Source organism: Pagrus pagrus, assembly GCF_965226575.1.
Source record: "Pagrus pagrus genome assembly, chromosome: 4".
Lineage (NCBI taxonomy): Eukaryota > Metazoa > Chordata > Actinopteri > Spariformes > Sparidae > Pagrus > Pagrus pagrus.
In genome coordinates, this window is record NC_140188.1 from 18,356,087 (window position 1) to 18,369,951 (window position 13,865).

A 13,865-nucleotide genomic window follows, 5' to 3' on the forward strand; every position below is an offset into this window, starting at 1 on the left:
CATTGTGGGTCAGTGGGTTAAAGTCAAATGAATAGTGGAGTGACACTGAAGCAAGCTGGTTAAAAACCCACAGTGGTGACTTTGTGTCACGGTCAGTGCTGCTTTCTGCGAGAGACGACGAGGGCATCCGGAGACATGTTGTGATTCATAACTGTTTATTTACTATCTACTTATTATTGTTACTGTAAAGGACAGAAGGAAGAAGTTGATTCAAGGCTTACTTAGTCGTAAAAAATAAGACAAGGGCACTTGTATCTGATAAAAGAAAGGTTTTTTCCACTTGATGTTAAGGATTGTGTAAATGGCTGTGACTACATGGGTGTGTGTGTCACGTTGAGTTCATGCTACCAGCAGTGGCACGTAAGTGTTGGAGTAAAGTTGGACTGCAACAAATAATTATTTCTATCATCCATTAATTGGTTATTCAGAATAAAAAATACCTTAACATGTTAATTAACACAAAATCTATATTTCACTTTTAAATATCACAACTACAGTATGTTCAATATTGGTAAATTGCGACACCCCTAATTTTAAGAATGAATAAACTGAATGAACAATGGATAACACAGTTTCATACTAACATTCTTCCATGAGAAAGTATTTTTTCAGATGCAGATTCACTTTCTGTTGATGGATTAATCGATTAATTGACTGATATTTTCAAAACGAGCATCTAAGGGTATGTGCACATTCTGGTTATGAATACCCGTCATACCTTGGTTTCAGAAACCCTGCTGTCCCAGTTTTGAGAAACCCAAATGTTTCCTACATCCTGTGGCACGCTAACACGTCATCCAGGTTTCTGACTGACACTAATGTGCGCGTAAACTTACTTTGTTGGATGTTGTACGTTTGAACAAAAGACACAAACTGGCACCAGTGAACTGATTTAATTACAAAGAAGAACCCACAGTGACAAAAACAAGAACAGCTACGTACAGGAAGTAACTGTGATAGACTGTAACCATGACGACTGCAAGATGTCAACCAGAGATAAACAGAGTTATGACCAGCCGTCTTTCCTTCCTGTAGACGTCCGTTACAAGGCAAACGTATGTTCTGGAGGTAACGCGGCTACCAGTGAAAACATCAAAAAGTCGATCTTTCAGTCGGCCATCTTGTCTTCTTTTGGAAAGATTTATGACAGTTATAATTTAAACATCACTGACAGCGCATGCCAGAGAGGAAGGGGAGGGGAGGGGGGGAATACAAACAAAAAAACAAACCTTACACAAATATATAAAAATATGCCATTAGATTCATATCAACAATTGAGGACCGTGGGTGCACTATTTACAGAAAAAAAGGCAATATATACCAATATTTACAACAATAAAGACTTATTTCACTTACGGCCATGAGGAGGTTACTTACAAGCTGCTGAGAGTTACAGTGATGATAAGAGAGTTTGATGTGACGGTGAAAACTTAAGTGTAAATCTTCTGTTCCTTTAACTGGCACACAACATGCTTCATCCTCTCAACTCTTTAGATTTACTTCATATCTTCTATCACATATGTGTTTATGCGTGTGCATGCTTGTAAAAAAAAAAAAAAAAATGGCTGAAATATGATTATTCAGTCTTTTATACTCACGTGACTACCACGGAAACAGAAAAGTATATTCGTAAGGCAGACTTTTAAAGAGAATCTACAATCTGAGCGAGCTGAATTGAAAGTTATTGACTCTAGGGTAACGGTTTCGAAAAAATCGTGAATCAAAGCCATCAAACTAAAATGTTTTAAACTGTGGACATTAAGTATGATTTACCCAGAGCTTGAAAATGCACTAAAAACTTATGAAACTGCCTTTTTTTGATGCCCAACTCACAGTTTCAGAAGCGCTCGTACCAGCAGAGTTACCACACAGATGTTCCTCCTAACACTGTTCACAGCTCTCCGTTGCTCTACAGCCAGCATAGATATACAGCATCTTTATGGCCATCATGGCAGCTCTTGGCACTGAGAACACAAACATTAATTTTGTCGTGAATCATACAGCACATAAAAAAACATTTACATCTGCTACTTTAGCGTCAGAGGATGTTAAAGGAAAAATTTAACCTTTTGGGATATAATCTTATTTGCTTTTTGCTTAGAGTTGGACGAGAGGATTGCTATCGCTCTTGTGTCTATAAATTATGAAGCTATGGCCAGCAGTGGGTTAGCTTAGCTTAGCACAAAGACAAGAAAATAGGGGGAAAACGGCAAGCAACGTAAGTCACTAATTAGCTTGTCAATTCTCATTTGAATCAGTACAAAAACCAAGGTGTGAAATGATATGTTGTAGTTTTACAGGGGTTATGTGCTGTAACTCACATAGCCTAGCATAGCGCAGCGACTTCCTGAGCATTTGCACACGTCGGTTTTTGTATGAAATAAACAAACGACATGCAAGATGTTCATTTTCTGAGCTTTAGTTTTGTTGAACAGAGCCAGGCTAGCCGATTCCCTGTTTCCAGTCTTTATGCTAAGCTAGGCTAATTGGCCGTTATTATTTACCGTTCACATGAGTAGTGAGTATTAATCTTCTTACCAAACTCTCAAGAAACGGAATAAGTACATTTCCCTCAACGTCGAACTAGTTCTGTTACGTTGGCTAAAACTCTCAAACTTTCCTCTTCACAGGCTACCACGAGCTAACTGGAATTTTGTCTAAATTGTGGTCTGAAAATCACAAACAAGCTCCTTTTTATACTTCTTTCACCACTTGTGGAGGCCACACACACACACAGGCTTTTACACTTACAGAGGCTAAGAGCTTGCAAGCTAGTTAGCGGCTATCACAACAACCAGCCAATCCTCTTAGCCGTTAGCCGCTCTCACAGTGGGAGAGTTACCCTAATGTGTGTACGTTTGTAAAGCGGGGAATTGTGAAGGTGAAGTGCCCAGATGGCTGGCAAAGTGCGATGAGGTTTTCTGGGCTTGGAGAGATCAAAGACAATCACTGCTTAACCCCAAAGCCTGAGGCTAATGTTCGTGTGTGTGTGTGTGTGTGTGTGCAAGGACAAGTCAGAGTCACCCTCCACTTCACTAGACATCTGCTGCAGGATGAGGGAGAGCTGACTTTTCACTGTGTTTATGTGTGTGGGTGTTTAATGGCTTAACGTTTAGCCTTCTGAAGGCACGTGCAGGTGCTCAGCATTCGTCCTTCTGACCTACTCTGCATCTTGTGCTGTCTTGTCTCACGAGCGAACCACATGCATCAATCATTACTGAAATCAGAGTCTGTGCATTCAGGGTGCCACGATACATTTTAGCGATATACCTTCTGTAACAACAATGCCACAACACGCAGAGGGGAGCTGAAAGATTATTGAAAAATTAAAAGGTGCACTACGCAAGAACCTGTTGAATTCGTACTCCAAACAAATAAGAGGGCAGCGTGTCACTGGAGTAAGCGCTAATTAATCGCCAGCCAAACCAGGGACTTTCTGGGCTGAGCTATTCCATCAGCCTGTTGCCTCCTGAGGTACAAAGTGGTATTATGAGATAAGAGGGGCTGGAGCTAGCTGGTTAGCACGCTAACTTCAGTAGCATCTCTGCAACACAATATACAGACGTCTTTCACATGAAGTCAAAACTATTATTTCTTCGCATTTTGTTAATAAAGTTTTTATGCTCTAAATTAAAGGTGCATATATGTAAGAATTTCAGTTTAAGACGTTCAAAAATTAACTAAAATTATCAACAGAATGTGAAGAAATAACAGTGTTGATGTTATGTCAAAGAGGTCTGTGTATTGTGTTGAAGATACATCTGCTGAAGTTAGCATGCTACCAGCTAGCCCCGGGCCTGAAACCTCTTTCTCCCAGGGGCCCAAAGCTCCCGTGCTAAAGTTATAAACACCATCACTCCCCTGGTAGTCAGGGTAGCTGCACGGCTAACTAAGCTAACAGTAGCTACAGTCATGGATGTATAGCGGTTAGCAATTACTCTGGTGGTATGTGGGGAGAATGAATTAAAGGTGGCCAATTCTTACATATGGCACCTTTAAGCAAATCTTAGCATTTGGCACGCTGACAGGCAAGAGAGTGACTGTGTTTGGATACAATGTGAGGTTAATTTTGGGCTCTGTGATCGATAAGAAGGGACACAAAATACTTCCAGAGCCTCTCCTCTCTGATGATGTTCCTCTACACTAATGGAGCCACACGGATCTGCATGATGAACCCTGTGTTGTGTATGAGTGGACTGTGCCGTTACACCCCGACTTTATCTGCCCGTGTATCTATTCTGTTAATCAATCCAAGGCCTCCTTGTTCTTCAACTCAAAAAAAAAAAAAAAAAGAAATAAGTGAAAGCTACATCTTCTATAAATTAAGTGCTGTAAAAGAAGGCGCTAAAAATCAAAACCATAAATACTGTACACAACTATCGTGATCTGCTACCACAGCCTCGCGTCATCTTTAAAGAAATCAGTGACTTCGGCTGCTGATTTCCGCTCAACAACATGAAGTTTCATGGCTAAAGGAATCTTTCCAGATCTCCTTAATGTCAAAACTAACACATACAATGCTTTGGCATAGTCATATCGAGAAGGAATGCACTTTTTTTTTCTCTGCTCGACTCCAGTAGTGGGCATCATCTACGTCCATGTCATCTTAAACTGGCAGCAAAAAATTAAATAAGAAAATCAGATATGATGTGATTATCTGTGGGGAAACACACTTCTATGTTTTTTCACAAGTGTCTTCAGATACAGCGGGTGAAGGCTGTGCACTACTGTGTGTGACTGTGTTTATAGTGTTGTTATATACCCTTGACACATATAGCACTTCAATGATGCTCTTATTATCTCCCTTACAGAAGAACAGATGATCTATAAGCAATGATCTGGGAGTAATTTGAACTCTAGCTGCAGAAAACAGCGCAAATTCAGAATATCCATCAAACTAGAGTCCGTCTGTTTTACATCGCTTCCACTCAGATTTTCATGTTTTTATAGGACATTTACTTCTGATCATCAGGAGCCACTTTGTCTGCAGTTCAGGCTAAGATGAAGTGATGATGGAGTAAAGGAGTTGATGTCCAAGTCCATAAAAAACACAGAAAAATGTCAAAGGACGAGTACATGCTTCACTTATGTCTCAGTTCACCCTCCTGTGCAATGACATTATACAGAGTCCAAGTCCTCTTCTGTCTTCTTCACTTGTTCTCGGTCTAAACGTACATCCATCCAAAGTCTCATTTTTCCCTTGTCCATGTCCTTCAGTTTAAAGACGCTTTGCCAGACAACATTTTCAGATGCCAAAAAACGGAAAAATACACACGCACGGACACCACTCAGTGAGGTACAACGCACACCATCAGAAACATTAACACAAGAAAACTGGGTTTGAAGTGATCATATTCATTAGCAAGTCCAGGAGGGAGTTGACAGCCATATTATGCACATAGAGACCAAGTGGACTGAGCAGAGGACCAAAACAACTACACCAAAAAGTGAAGAGTCAAGAGCTTGTGGCCGTTCGATTGTCTCAGACCCTCCAAAGCAAAAGATGGTTGGTACTGTCGTCCCGTCCCACGGTTTCACTGCTGTTGGTCAGTCTGAAGTCCTCGTAGCCATCGCCGCCGGAAATGACAAGGTGATTGGTTTTAGGAGGGATGTGGGCAGAAGCTCGACGACGCGCGGAGTCACGCCTTTGGAGGTTGCCGTCAACTGTGCTGCCGCTCTGGGATTGGCTGCCTAGAACACAGAAGGAGGAGGTGAAACGTCAGACTCGAAGCTTTCGTTTAATTCAGTTCAGTTGTTAGTTGGACGTGAGCGCACGTAAAAAAACAATACCTGTGGAGTCAGTTGTTGCAGGAGGGAAGTTCATGTCAAATCCTTCAGGTAGTTCGATCGATGTCAGGAAGCGAACGTGGCCCGTGTGTCCGTGAGCCGAGCCCATTGGCGCCAGGGGAGTTTTCAGCGTGCCAGGCCCGGTTCCTGAGCTCACCGCTGGGATCGTCAGCGTGAGAACCACCCCTGGAGAGCAACAGCAGCTTAAAATGTGTAAAATGTTCAGGCTAAAATCTATTTTTAATGCAGGTAATGATCAATGTAAAATGAAAAAATACTACCATTTTAAATCTATTTAAACAAAAAACTGTGTGCTGATCAAACACTTTATATTACGTTAAGCATGTGACATTTGCTTGTTTCCAGACCTCTGAATCGCCGCCCAGATCTGAATTAATGAGTGAAACAAAATGGAAATTCTGTTTAATTATCAGGTAATCTCGTACGTAAAAAGTGTGTGTTTTACCTGCACTGGTGCCGATCCACAGCAGATCTTTACAGGCCAACAGTGCTGTGATTCTCAGACAGGCGGCCTTGTGCTGTCGGATGATCGCATCTGCACCTGAGTGGAGAGAAAGAAAAGAGAGAGAATTAATGAATGTGGATTAAAATGTAGGGAGCATGGAGAGGTCAAGGACTGAGTAATTTAAAAATGTGAAATAAAGGAAAAACATCCTGCATATGAGCTGCTGCTCAGATTGAAATAATATCAAATGTACACACATTTCTGGCACCCTTAAAACACACATGCGCTCACACTCCCTGTGTGTGTTTACCTGCAAGCATCTTATGCACAGCAGGTGCCACGTCCACCTCCGTCAGGCTCTCCCAGCTCTGAGCGTGATACAGTCTGACCTGCGCGCTGCCCTGCAGCGCCAACCACACACCCTGCCCGTACGCCACCATGCAGGTCACGCACCGACTGCTGTCTGTGCCCACCTGGAACCAGTGCTGAGACGGAGAGAGGAAGTGTTACACATGACAGCCTGCCTGCCTCTTCATTTATCCACCCGCGCACACACATCCATCACCCTCCATCTGTCCACCTACCTCTTGTACCAGTGTCGTTGTGTTGATGATGAGGACTCTGTTCTGTGAGCCACACCACAGTTTTCCTCCCACAGGAACCATCTTGGTGACGGGGCTGCTGGGCGTGCCAAGAACTAACGTCTGGGAAGACTGAGGGTCCCAGAAACTACCTGCAGATCGAGATAGAGAGTCAGACTCTGTTACCTTATATTTTAAAAAGATTTACATTTATGTCTTAAATGATGTGTGTGGTAGCAGGTAGGGTTATTATTTAAACAGGTTAAGATAATGTCAGTATCTGGAGGTCTTCACTCCCTAAAGGTGCAGACCAATATGGCTGTGCAGTCGCAGGAACCCCCGTTTAGTTTACCTGCTTCTCTCTGGTAGACTATCACCTCTCCGTTGGCCAAAGACACAAACACTTTGTTGTCCAAATATCTGCAGGAAGAAAAAAAAGAGGAATGTAAAGCAAACAAATGAGACAAAAATACTGACAAGACAAAATATTTATATATTTTCTGCAGAAACAGGAAGGTGACACAGTTAAGACGAACACATTCAAACCCAGCTGCATCAAATGGCTTTCAATTCCTTTTTTCTCCCACCTCAATTACTCTATTGTCTGATACGGCATAAATCCCAGTATTATCTCTGATTTAAAAGGTAAAGTAGTGTTCAAGAAGGAAACTCACAGCACACAGAGGATGGAAGCTGAGTGTTGCATCTTCATGCTGTTTTTGCGGTTGCGGATGTTGTCCGACGACTGGTACACGTGGATGCTACCATGAAACAGAAGCATTGCAGGAAATCAGGTGATAAAATCAGAACACCGACGAGAAAGGAAGCTACTTCTTTGTGCGTCACCCACCATCCATCCTCCGTCCCCAGCCACACTGAGCTCTGGTAGGCCTCTGGGTCTATACTGAGCAGGTCCTCCAGACTCGCCCTGGTAAACGAGCCCCGGGATGAGCGACGCATGGCACGGCCGTCCATGGGGCTCTCCGTGTGGCCGCGGCCTCCTCCGCCTACCCCCAACATCCCTGGAGCGCCATAGGTGCTCGCCACTGGGAACTCCTGCTCCTCCTCACTGCTGGTGGTCTCTGTAGCCATGTCCTTGGAGCCTGGACCCTCGTCATCTTAAACAGAAAAATGAGAGGGAGAGTTTATAATGTGTAGGTGTGTGTGTGTGTGTGTGTGACTGAAGTGTAAAGGAGTGTTTTTACTCACTGCCATAGCTGGATGATATGGTGGAGTGACTGGCCTGGCTCTGGAGGGTGGATGAAGGGCTGGGTGAATCCTCATCATCAGTGTCATCACTGTCAAATGGAACAAGCTCCGTCCCTGGTCCTGGAGGCAATCAATCAATCACTGCATCAGCTACATATGTTTATAACAGAAAGCTGCAGTACATACAAGTTGAATACCAGTCAGTGTACTTCATAAAGGTTAATATAAGTAGGAGCTCTTGCTGCTTGTCGTGTTGTAAAACCAGTTACGGACCCACCTGTAGGTTGCTCCGTCAGCTCCAGAGACGAATGAGAAATAGATATGTGGAGCTGCTGCTGGGTGTGACTTTGTGCTCCAGAGATGGGGACGACGGCGGGCTCTGATCCACGCTCCCTAAGAGGTGACAAGGGATCGGTTAATGCTACAGAGTATGAGTGGCAGATGGCAACTGAAGCCAGAAGCATCGGATGAGCTCCACATGCTGAAATCTGCAGGTTTTCCCATCTTACAAAGCAAGGGGTGCTCTTAATGATGCTTTGTTCGACCTGTAATTTTACTACTACTACTAAACACATCACGTGCGTGCTCTGACCTTCCCTTGAGTCCTGGCACCGCAGCGATACATATGATCCTCGCCGAGCAGACAGCGATACAGGCCTCCACGGTGGGCTCGTCTTTGATGTTCAACAGACACACCTGGGGAGAAAAAACATCACCACCCCATCAGTCCAAGTGTCTGCGTGTGGGATAACGCTTACCGTCACCTTTAAGTCCCGACTGGTCAGTTAATTAACAGTATTGTCTCACCTGTCCCACGTATCCATCGCTGTTACACACCCACACCTCACAGCCGCTGTCAGGACAGCTGTGGCTGGGTGACGCACAGGAAAACTGGAGACAAGCAACGAAACATGAGTGGAGATCACTTTCTGTACACATGCAAACATGGCTTGTTTGAGGTATGAACTGATTTAAATGGCTGAAATAAACCACAACGTCTCCCTTCACATCTACACATACACAGAGAGTGTACAGTAGGTGCTGCTCTTACCTGCATTCCACTACGTGTCTTCATTATAGGGATGGCCTTAAGAAACTCTGGGTCCCACTGGTCCTTATTCATCGCTAAAAGCAATGTCACATTGAAACAATCACAGCATTAAAATTCTAATTAATTAAACACGTTTTACTTTTTTACCAAACAAGCTACAGTTCAGAAAAATAACGCTTTGTCTCACTGACCGAGCTTCTTCTTGGCTTCTTCGAAGGCCTGCTCAAAGTTGGAACGAGTGTCGGGCGAGGTGAACTCGAAGACGAAGCTGCTCTCAGCGGACGCCGTGGTGAACTCCAGCTTCGTGGGGAGGAAGGTCATGCTGAAGGCCAGAGACTGCTTCTCTGATAGCTCCCTGTGCACCGACGCCATCAGGTCCTTTATTACCTCGTCGAGGGACTGAGGAGTATGAAAGTGACGAGAAAAAAGACTGTTAGATGTTTTACTACATCATAGAAGAGAAGACAATAACAAAGTTGACCACACAGTACCTGGTGTGGGAAGCTGAGGGTCTCGGACAGTTTGCTGATCTGACCCAGAGTGCTGAGATCCTCGTCTAATCGGCTGATCATTTTCTGGATGCTCTCCTTGTTTGTCGCCTGAGTGGAGCCTGATGCAGAGATGAAAAAACTTTTAATAACTCATTTCAATATTGATGAATCAGGCAACGGAGGGAAAGGTTATAAAGACCGGATGTGTTTGATGCTGGAGACGGAGCCTTACTTTTCACCACCTCCACCTCCTCCAGAGGAAGCTTCCACAGGAACTTGTATTTACTGGACGTGTCGATCACACTCGCAGCGGAGTATCTGAGAGAGCAGCAGAGGAGAGACAAAAAGATCAAGTCTGTCAAAACTAGGTCTGTGTCTGCTGTTCAACAGCAGGGGGCAGTATGGTTCGCAAACTGAAATATGATGGTGCGTGTGTCTTTTCCGCCTCCGTCAGTGTTTGTATGTTTGTGTGCGTGTGTGTTTATTGCGTACAGGCTCATGGAGCTGCGTCTTAATGAGCCAGACTTCCTCTTGAGCGTGGTGCAGATGATCAGATCACTGAAGAGGAAGAGAGAGCGGTCTTTCTTCCCACCCACTGTCTTCTACAGAGAGAGGAGGGAGAGGAGAAGAGCTCAGGAAATCTCAACTTTGACTATGAGTCATCCACACAACAGTTTAAGTTTCAATACAATAAATATTTGATATATTATAGTGGATTTTTCTATCATATTAACTTATTTTCCCAGACATGACATCAATTTAGAGACCTAACTATAACGTGCACTCATTGCGTAAATCAGAAAAGTACTTCTTACCGCCTCCATGACCATTTCCTGTCTCAAAAACTTCCTCTGTGGGTTCAGGATCTAACACACACACATGAAAAGAGAAGTGATCAGAACTAGAGGTGGGAAACTTTGCAAAAACAAGCTGATAGCATAATCTTGGGTCAGACAGTTGTGATTTGCATTTTTTTTTCACTTTTATATTTTGTTTTATGACCAAAAAATAAATCGATTCATCAAGAAAATGATCTTTATACGTTTAGGTATCTCACATGTTCGACCCCCTCTATGTGCGCCTCGATCTCCTGGATGACCCTGGCCTCCCTCTCCGCCTCCTCGGCCGAGCGGCGACCCTTATTGATCTTCTCGGCCAGTCGCTTGATGTCCCTCTGGGCGTCCAGTAAGTACGTGTGGTCCGGGTGATCCTCTGGGGTGTGCTTGAGCAGGTCCTGGAACAAACAACATGAACACAAATACACATCAATCTCTCTCACATGAGCTCCTTGCCGCTAAACACAGGATGAGGCCACTTAGAAGATCAAGAAAGTTATATTTTGAGATACCTTAACCAGCAGCTCGTATCGAGGAATCCTCTGGACCGGTTTAATCATCAGATCACCCAGAGCCTGTTTCTCCTTGTTCTCACGCATGTTTTGCTGTTGGAGCGAAGGATGGATACAAGAGAGGGAGAAAATAACTCAAGACAGCCCAAAGCAACAAGATAACTGGCTCTAAAATCATGTCAGTGTTGCACTTCACGGCTGCACCACAAGGTGGCGAAGTGGTTCCACTGTACAAACTGGCAGACACTCTCTGTGGTTGAAAACTGAGATCAGCAGAGGACATTAAAAGGTTTTTTCTGTGGTGGCTGATGACATTTTTGATTCTGAGCTCTGGTTCTGTGCAGCCAACTTGTGCATATATTTATTTGTGGTGGCACACCACAGCATCAAAGTGTACAACAGTGGTCTACCAAATGCAACCAGACGTACGGCTCAGATATCCCCCGGGTTCTCAAGTCAAATTTTCCGGTTGAATTGGTTTAAAGAGGGTTTGTGGAACATTTCACGGACAATAATTTGTTCCCAATTACAGTTCCAGATGAAAAAACTGCGTCTACTGAAATACAAAAATCAATTTCAGTCGGATCCGACATTGTGAAAACATTTTGATTTCCTGAGCAGAGGAAGAAAAAATGTTCCACCCGTTAAATTTGATACCGCATGATTTAGAAACGAATTTTGATTTTTAAGTCAACTTTTTCAGGTTTTCAGCCCATATGTCAAAATATTTTGCCTGAATCAAATGACTATGATTATAACTAAACCTCCTGAAGTCCTGTAACTGTAGAACAAGAGCAATCAAGTGTCTCTTCCAAGGTTAAAAAAAAAAAGGGACTACAGGAACAGGAAGCACACACATATTAACATACGCACGAACCTAACGTTGACAAATAGAAGCAACAAAGCCCTTTTCAGCCTGAGCATTACCATGCAGGCTCTAAAAGCGTGTTAAAGGGCTTTTCCACCTATTTTTTTCCATCTTTTGAAAGTTTTTCTACTTTTCTGTACAGCCGCTCAGACTAAACAGGACGTCCGGTGACTCGGTCCAACACTCACCTCCAGAAACTTGTGAAACGCCGGCTTGGCCTCCTTGGCCATCCTCACGGCATCTTTGGCGTTGAGGAAGTTGTCGATGTACGCCGAATACATATTAGCTAGAGTCTCTTTGGAGAACTGGAGAGAAGAAGAAGAAGAGGAGGACATTTACAGTAAGTTACTATGTGAACACTTTCATTTAAAATTTAATGTCCTTGGGTTTTGGACTGCTGATCAAGCAAAATGAGCCGATGATTTGACTTTTAATGGACTAAACAATTAATCAATTAACCAAAAGCAAATTACGCGGCTATGCTGTAGGATCAGACTTGCTGAAAATAACATTCACATTCAATATTAGAGGATGTCACATGTGTATTTTTAATCCATAGGTGAATATTTTTCAGGCAGCCTGACCTGCTTTCTTTTCACAAAGGAGGCAGGGGACAGAGCCAGACTGAGAGAAATAAAAAAAATAAAAGCAGTAGCGAGACAACGTGACGTCAGAGAGTAACCTGCTTTTTATAAAACAACCTGACCCTCTTTTTTTTTATATATCATCCATCTCACAGCGTCCTTTCCTTTCCTGTCTCTCTCTCTCCCTCTCAGGCTGATAAAGAGTAGGAGCACAGAGAAAAAAAGCATCTGAGGACATAATGAGGATTAGTCACAGCAGAGGAGAAAATAGAAATGTACTGCGTCTCTACTTCATTAACAAAGGTGAAACGTTATGTTCTCCTCCAGCAGCTCTGTTTCAGGTGTTTCTTTAAATATATTATTGACTGATCTATTCTCAACTCTTTTTAAGCAGCCGCTTAAAATACAAGCGACCCACTGTCGTCCTCAAGGCGAGGATGATACAGTGGGTAGCACAAATTATGCAGATACCTTAATGCACTGTTTTATGTCTTCAGAAGGCAAGACTTCTACTTATTTGCTTTTAAAAGTGTCTGTTGAATGTCTGTAGTTAAATTTGACCCATTTTAGTTCTTGAAACCCTAATTTTAAAGATGTAATATGCAGAATTGTACTTCCTGTTAGAGAAGAAAGGAAGTTGGAGGGCAGGACTCAACCTCACATGAATAAAACCTTCATACTTTACCTTGTCCTTAAATATTTCTGCCAAAGACACTACTCAGGTCTTGTGTTTTGCTTTGATTGAGAGACGCCATGTGGCAAAAACTACATCCTGAGCGTTTAATGGCTCTTTTTTGTCTATTTCTCATGGTGTTGTTTGAGGTTCGACAGAAGCCCTGAGGGGCAAGTGAGAAGGGAAAACCATTTGTCATAATGAAGCACAGAAAGCTCAGAAACAGAAGACACAGTTATGATTTTTCTATAATTAAGTCTTAAAAAGCAAAGGTCTCTCTGATTCAGTGCTGCGAAAACACAGATTTAGCTTAACTGCTGCTTGTGAGACAAATCTGTGTTTAGTTTAGAGCATCATTTCCCACAAACCAAACAGCAGTGACACAGCAAATCCTCTAAACCATCATCCACTTTACACAGCAAACGGCGTAACAAAAGACTCTGCCCCGTGTGAGGCTCGAACTCACGACCTTCAGATTATGAGACTGACGCGCTGCCTACTGCGCCAACGAGGCCTGAAGCACACTGCAGCTGCTGCGCCTTTAAGAGCTGCAGCGGAGCGACGGGAGGAAGGAGTGGGGGAGGGAGGCGCACCGCGGAGGCCTCATGTTCTCACTTCTCTGCCTGCAGCTATTTCAAATGATGCACTTCACATACAGCTGGTATATAATGAATCTGTGAATCGATCTCAGGAGGTATTAAGGTGTTGTAAAATAAGTTAATTTAATAGTTGGGTGCGGCAGCTTTTCCTCAACCTGCCTCATCTGCTTGTAATTCAGTTAGCGGTTTCCTGCATTACGCCCGTGTG

General features: G+C 43.4%; 1 protein-coding gene across 2 annotated transcripts in view; it reads right to left on the reverse strand.

Annotated features, from left to right (window-relative positions):
• Positions 1–878: 878 nt before the first annotated feature.
• Positions 879–13,865, reverse strand: part of arhgef17 (Rho guanine nucleotide exchange factor (GEF) 17) — a 63,893-nt gene continuing 50,906 nt past the window's right edge. Inside the window, exons 5-25 of one of the 2 annotated variants that reach the window (XM_084351447.1) lie at positions 11,990–12,106; positions 10,934–11,026; positions 10,643–10,819; positions 10,401–10,451; positions 10,078–10,187; positions 9,818–9,903; positions 9,586–9,704; positions 9,286–9,493; positions 9,095–9,168; positions 8,851–8,934; positions 8,636–8,739; positions 8,321–8,436; positions 8,044–8,163; positions 7,685–7,952; positions 7,509–7,595; positions 7,187–7,254; positions 6,838–6,986; positions 6,564–6,738; positions 6,254–6,349; positions 5,791–5,973; positions 879–5,691 (exon numbers count right to left, since the gene is read on the reverse strand). In XM_084351447.1, the coding sequence (XP_084207573.1) occupies positions 5,483–5,691; positions 5,791–5,973; positions 6,254–6,349; positions 6,564–6,738; positions 6,838–6,986; positions 7,187–7,254; positions 7,509–7,595; positions 7,685–7,952; positions 8,044–8,163; positions 8,321–8,436; positions 8,636–8,739; positions 8,851–8,934; positions 9,095–9,168; positions 9,286–9,493; positions 9,586–9,704; positions 9,818–9,903; positions 10,078–10,187; positions 10,401–10,451; positions 10,643–10,819; positions 10,934–11,026; positions 11,990–12,106 (2,694 nt within the window). In that variant the 3' untranslated portion in view covers positions 879–5,482. Of the gene's footprint in view, positions 5,692–5,790; positions 5,974–6,253; positions 6,350–6,563; positions 6,739–6,837; positions 6,987–7,186; positions 7,255–7,508; positions 7,596–7,684; positions 7,953–8,043; positions 8,164–8,320; positions 8,437–8,635; positions 8,740–8,850; positions 8,935–9,094; positions 9,169–9,285; positions 9,494–9,585; positions 9,705–9,817; positions 9,904–10,077; positions 10,188–10,400; positions 10,452–10,627; positions 10,820–10,933; positions 11,027–11,989; positions 12,107–13,865 lie in introns of both variants that reach the window. The other variant, XM_084351446.1, reaches the window with a different exon arrangement.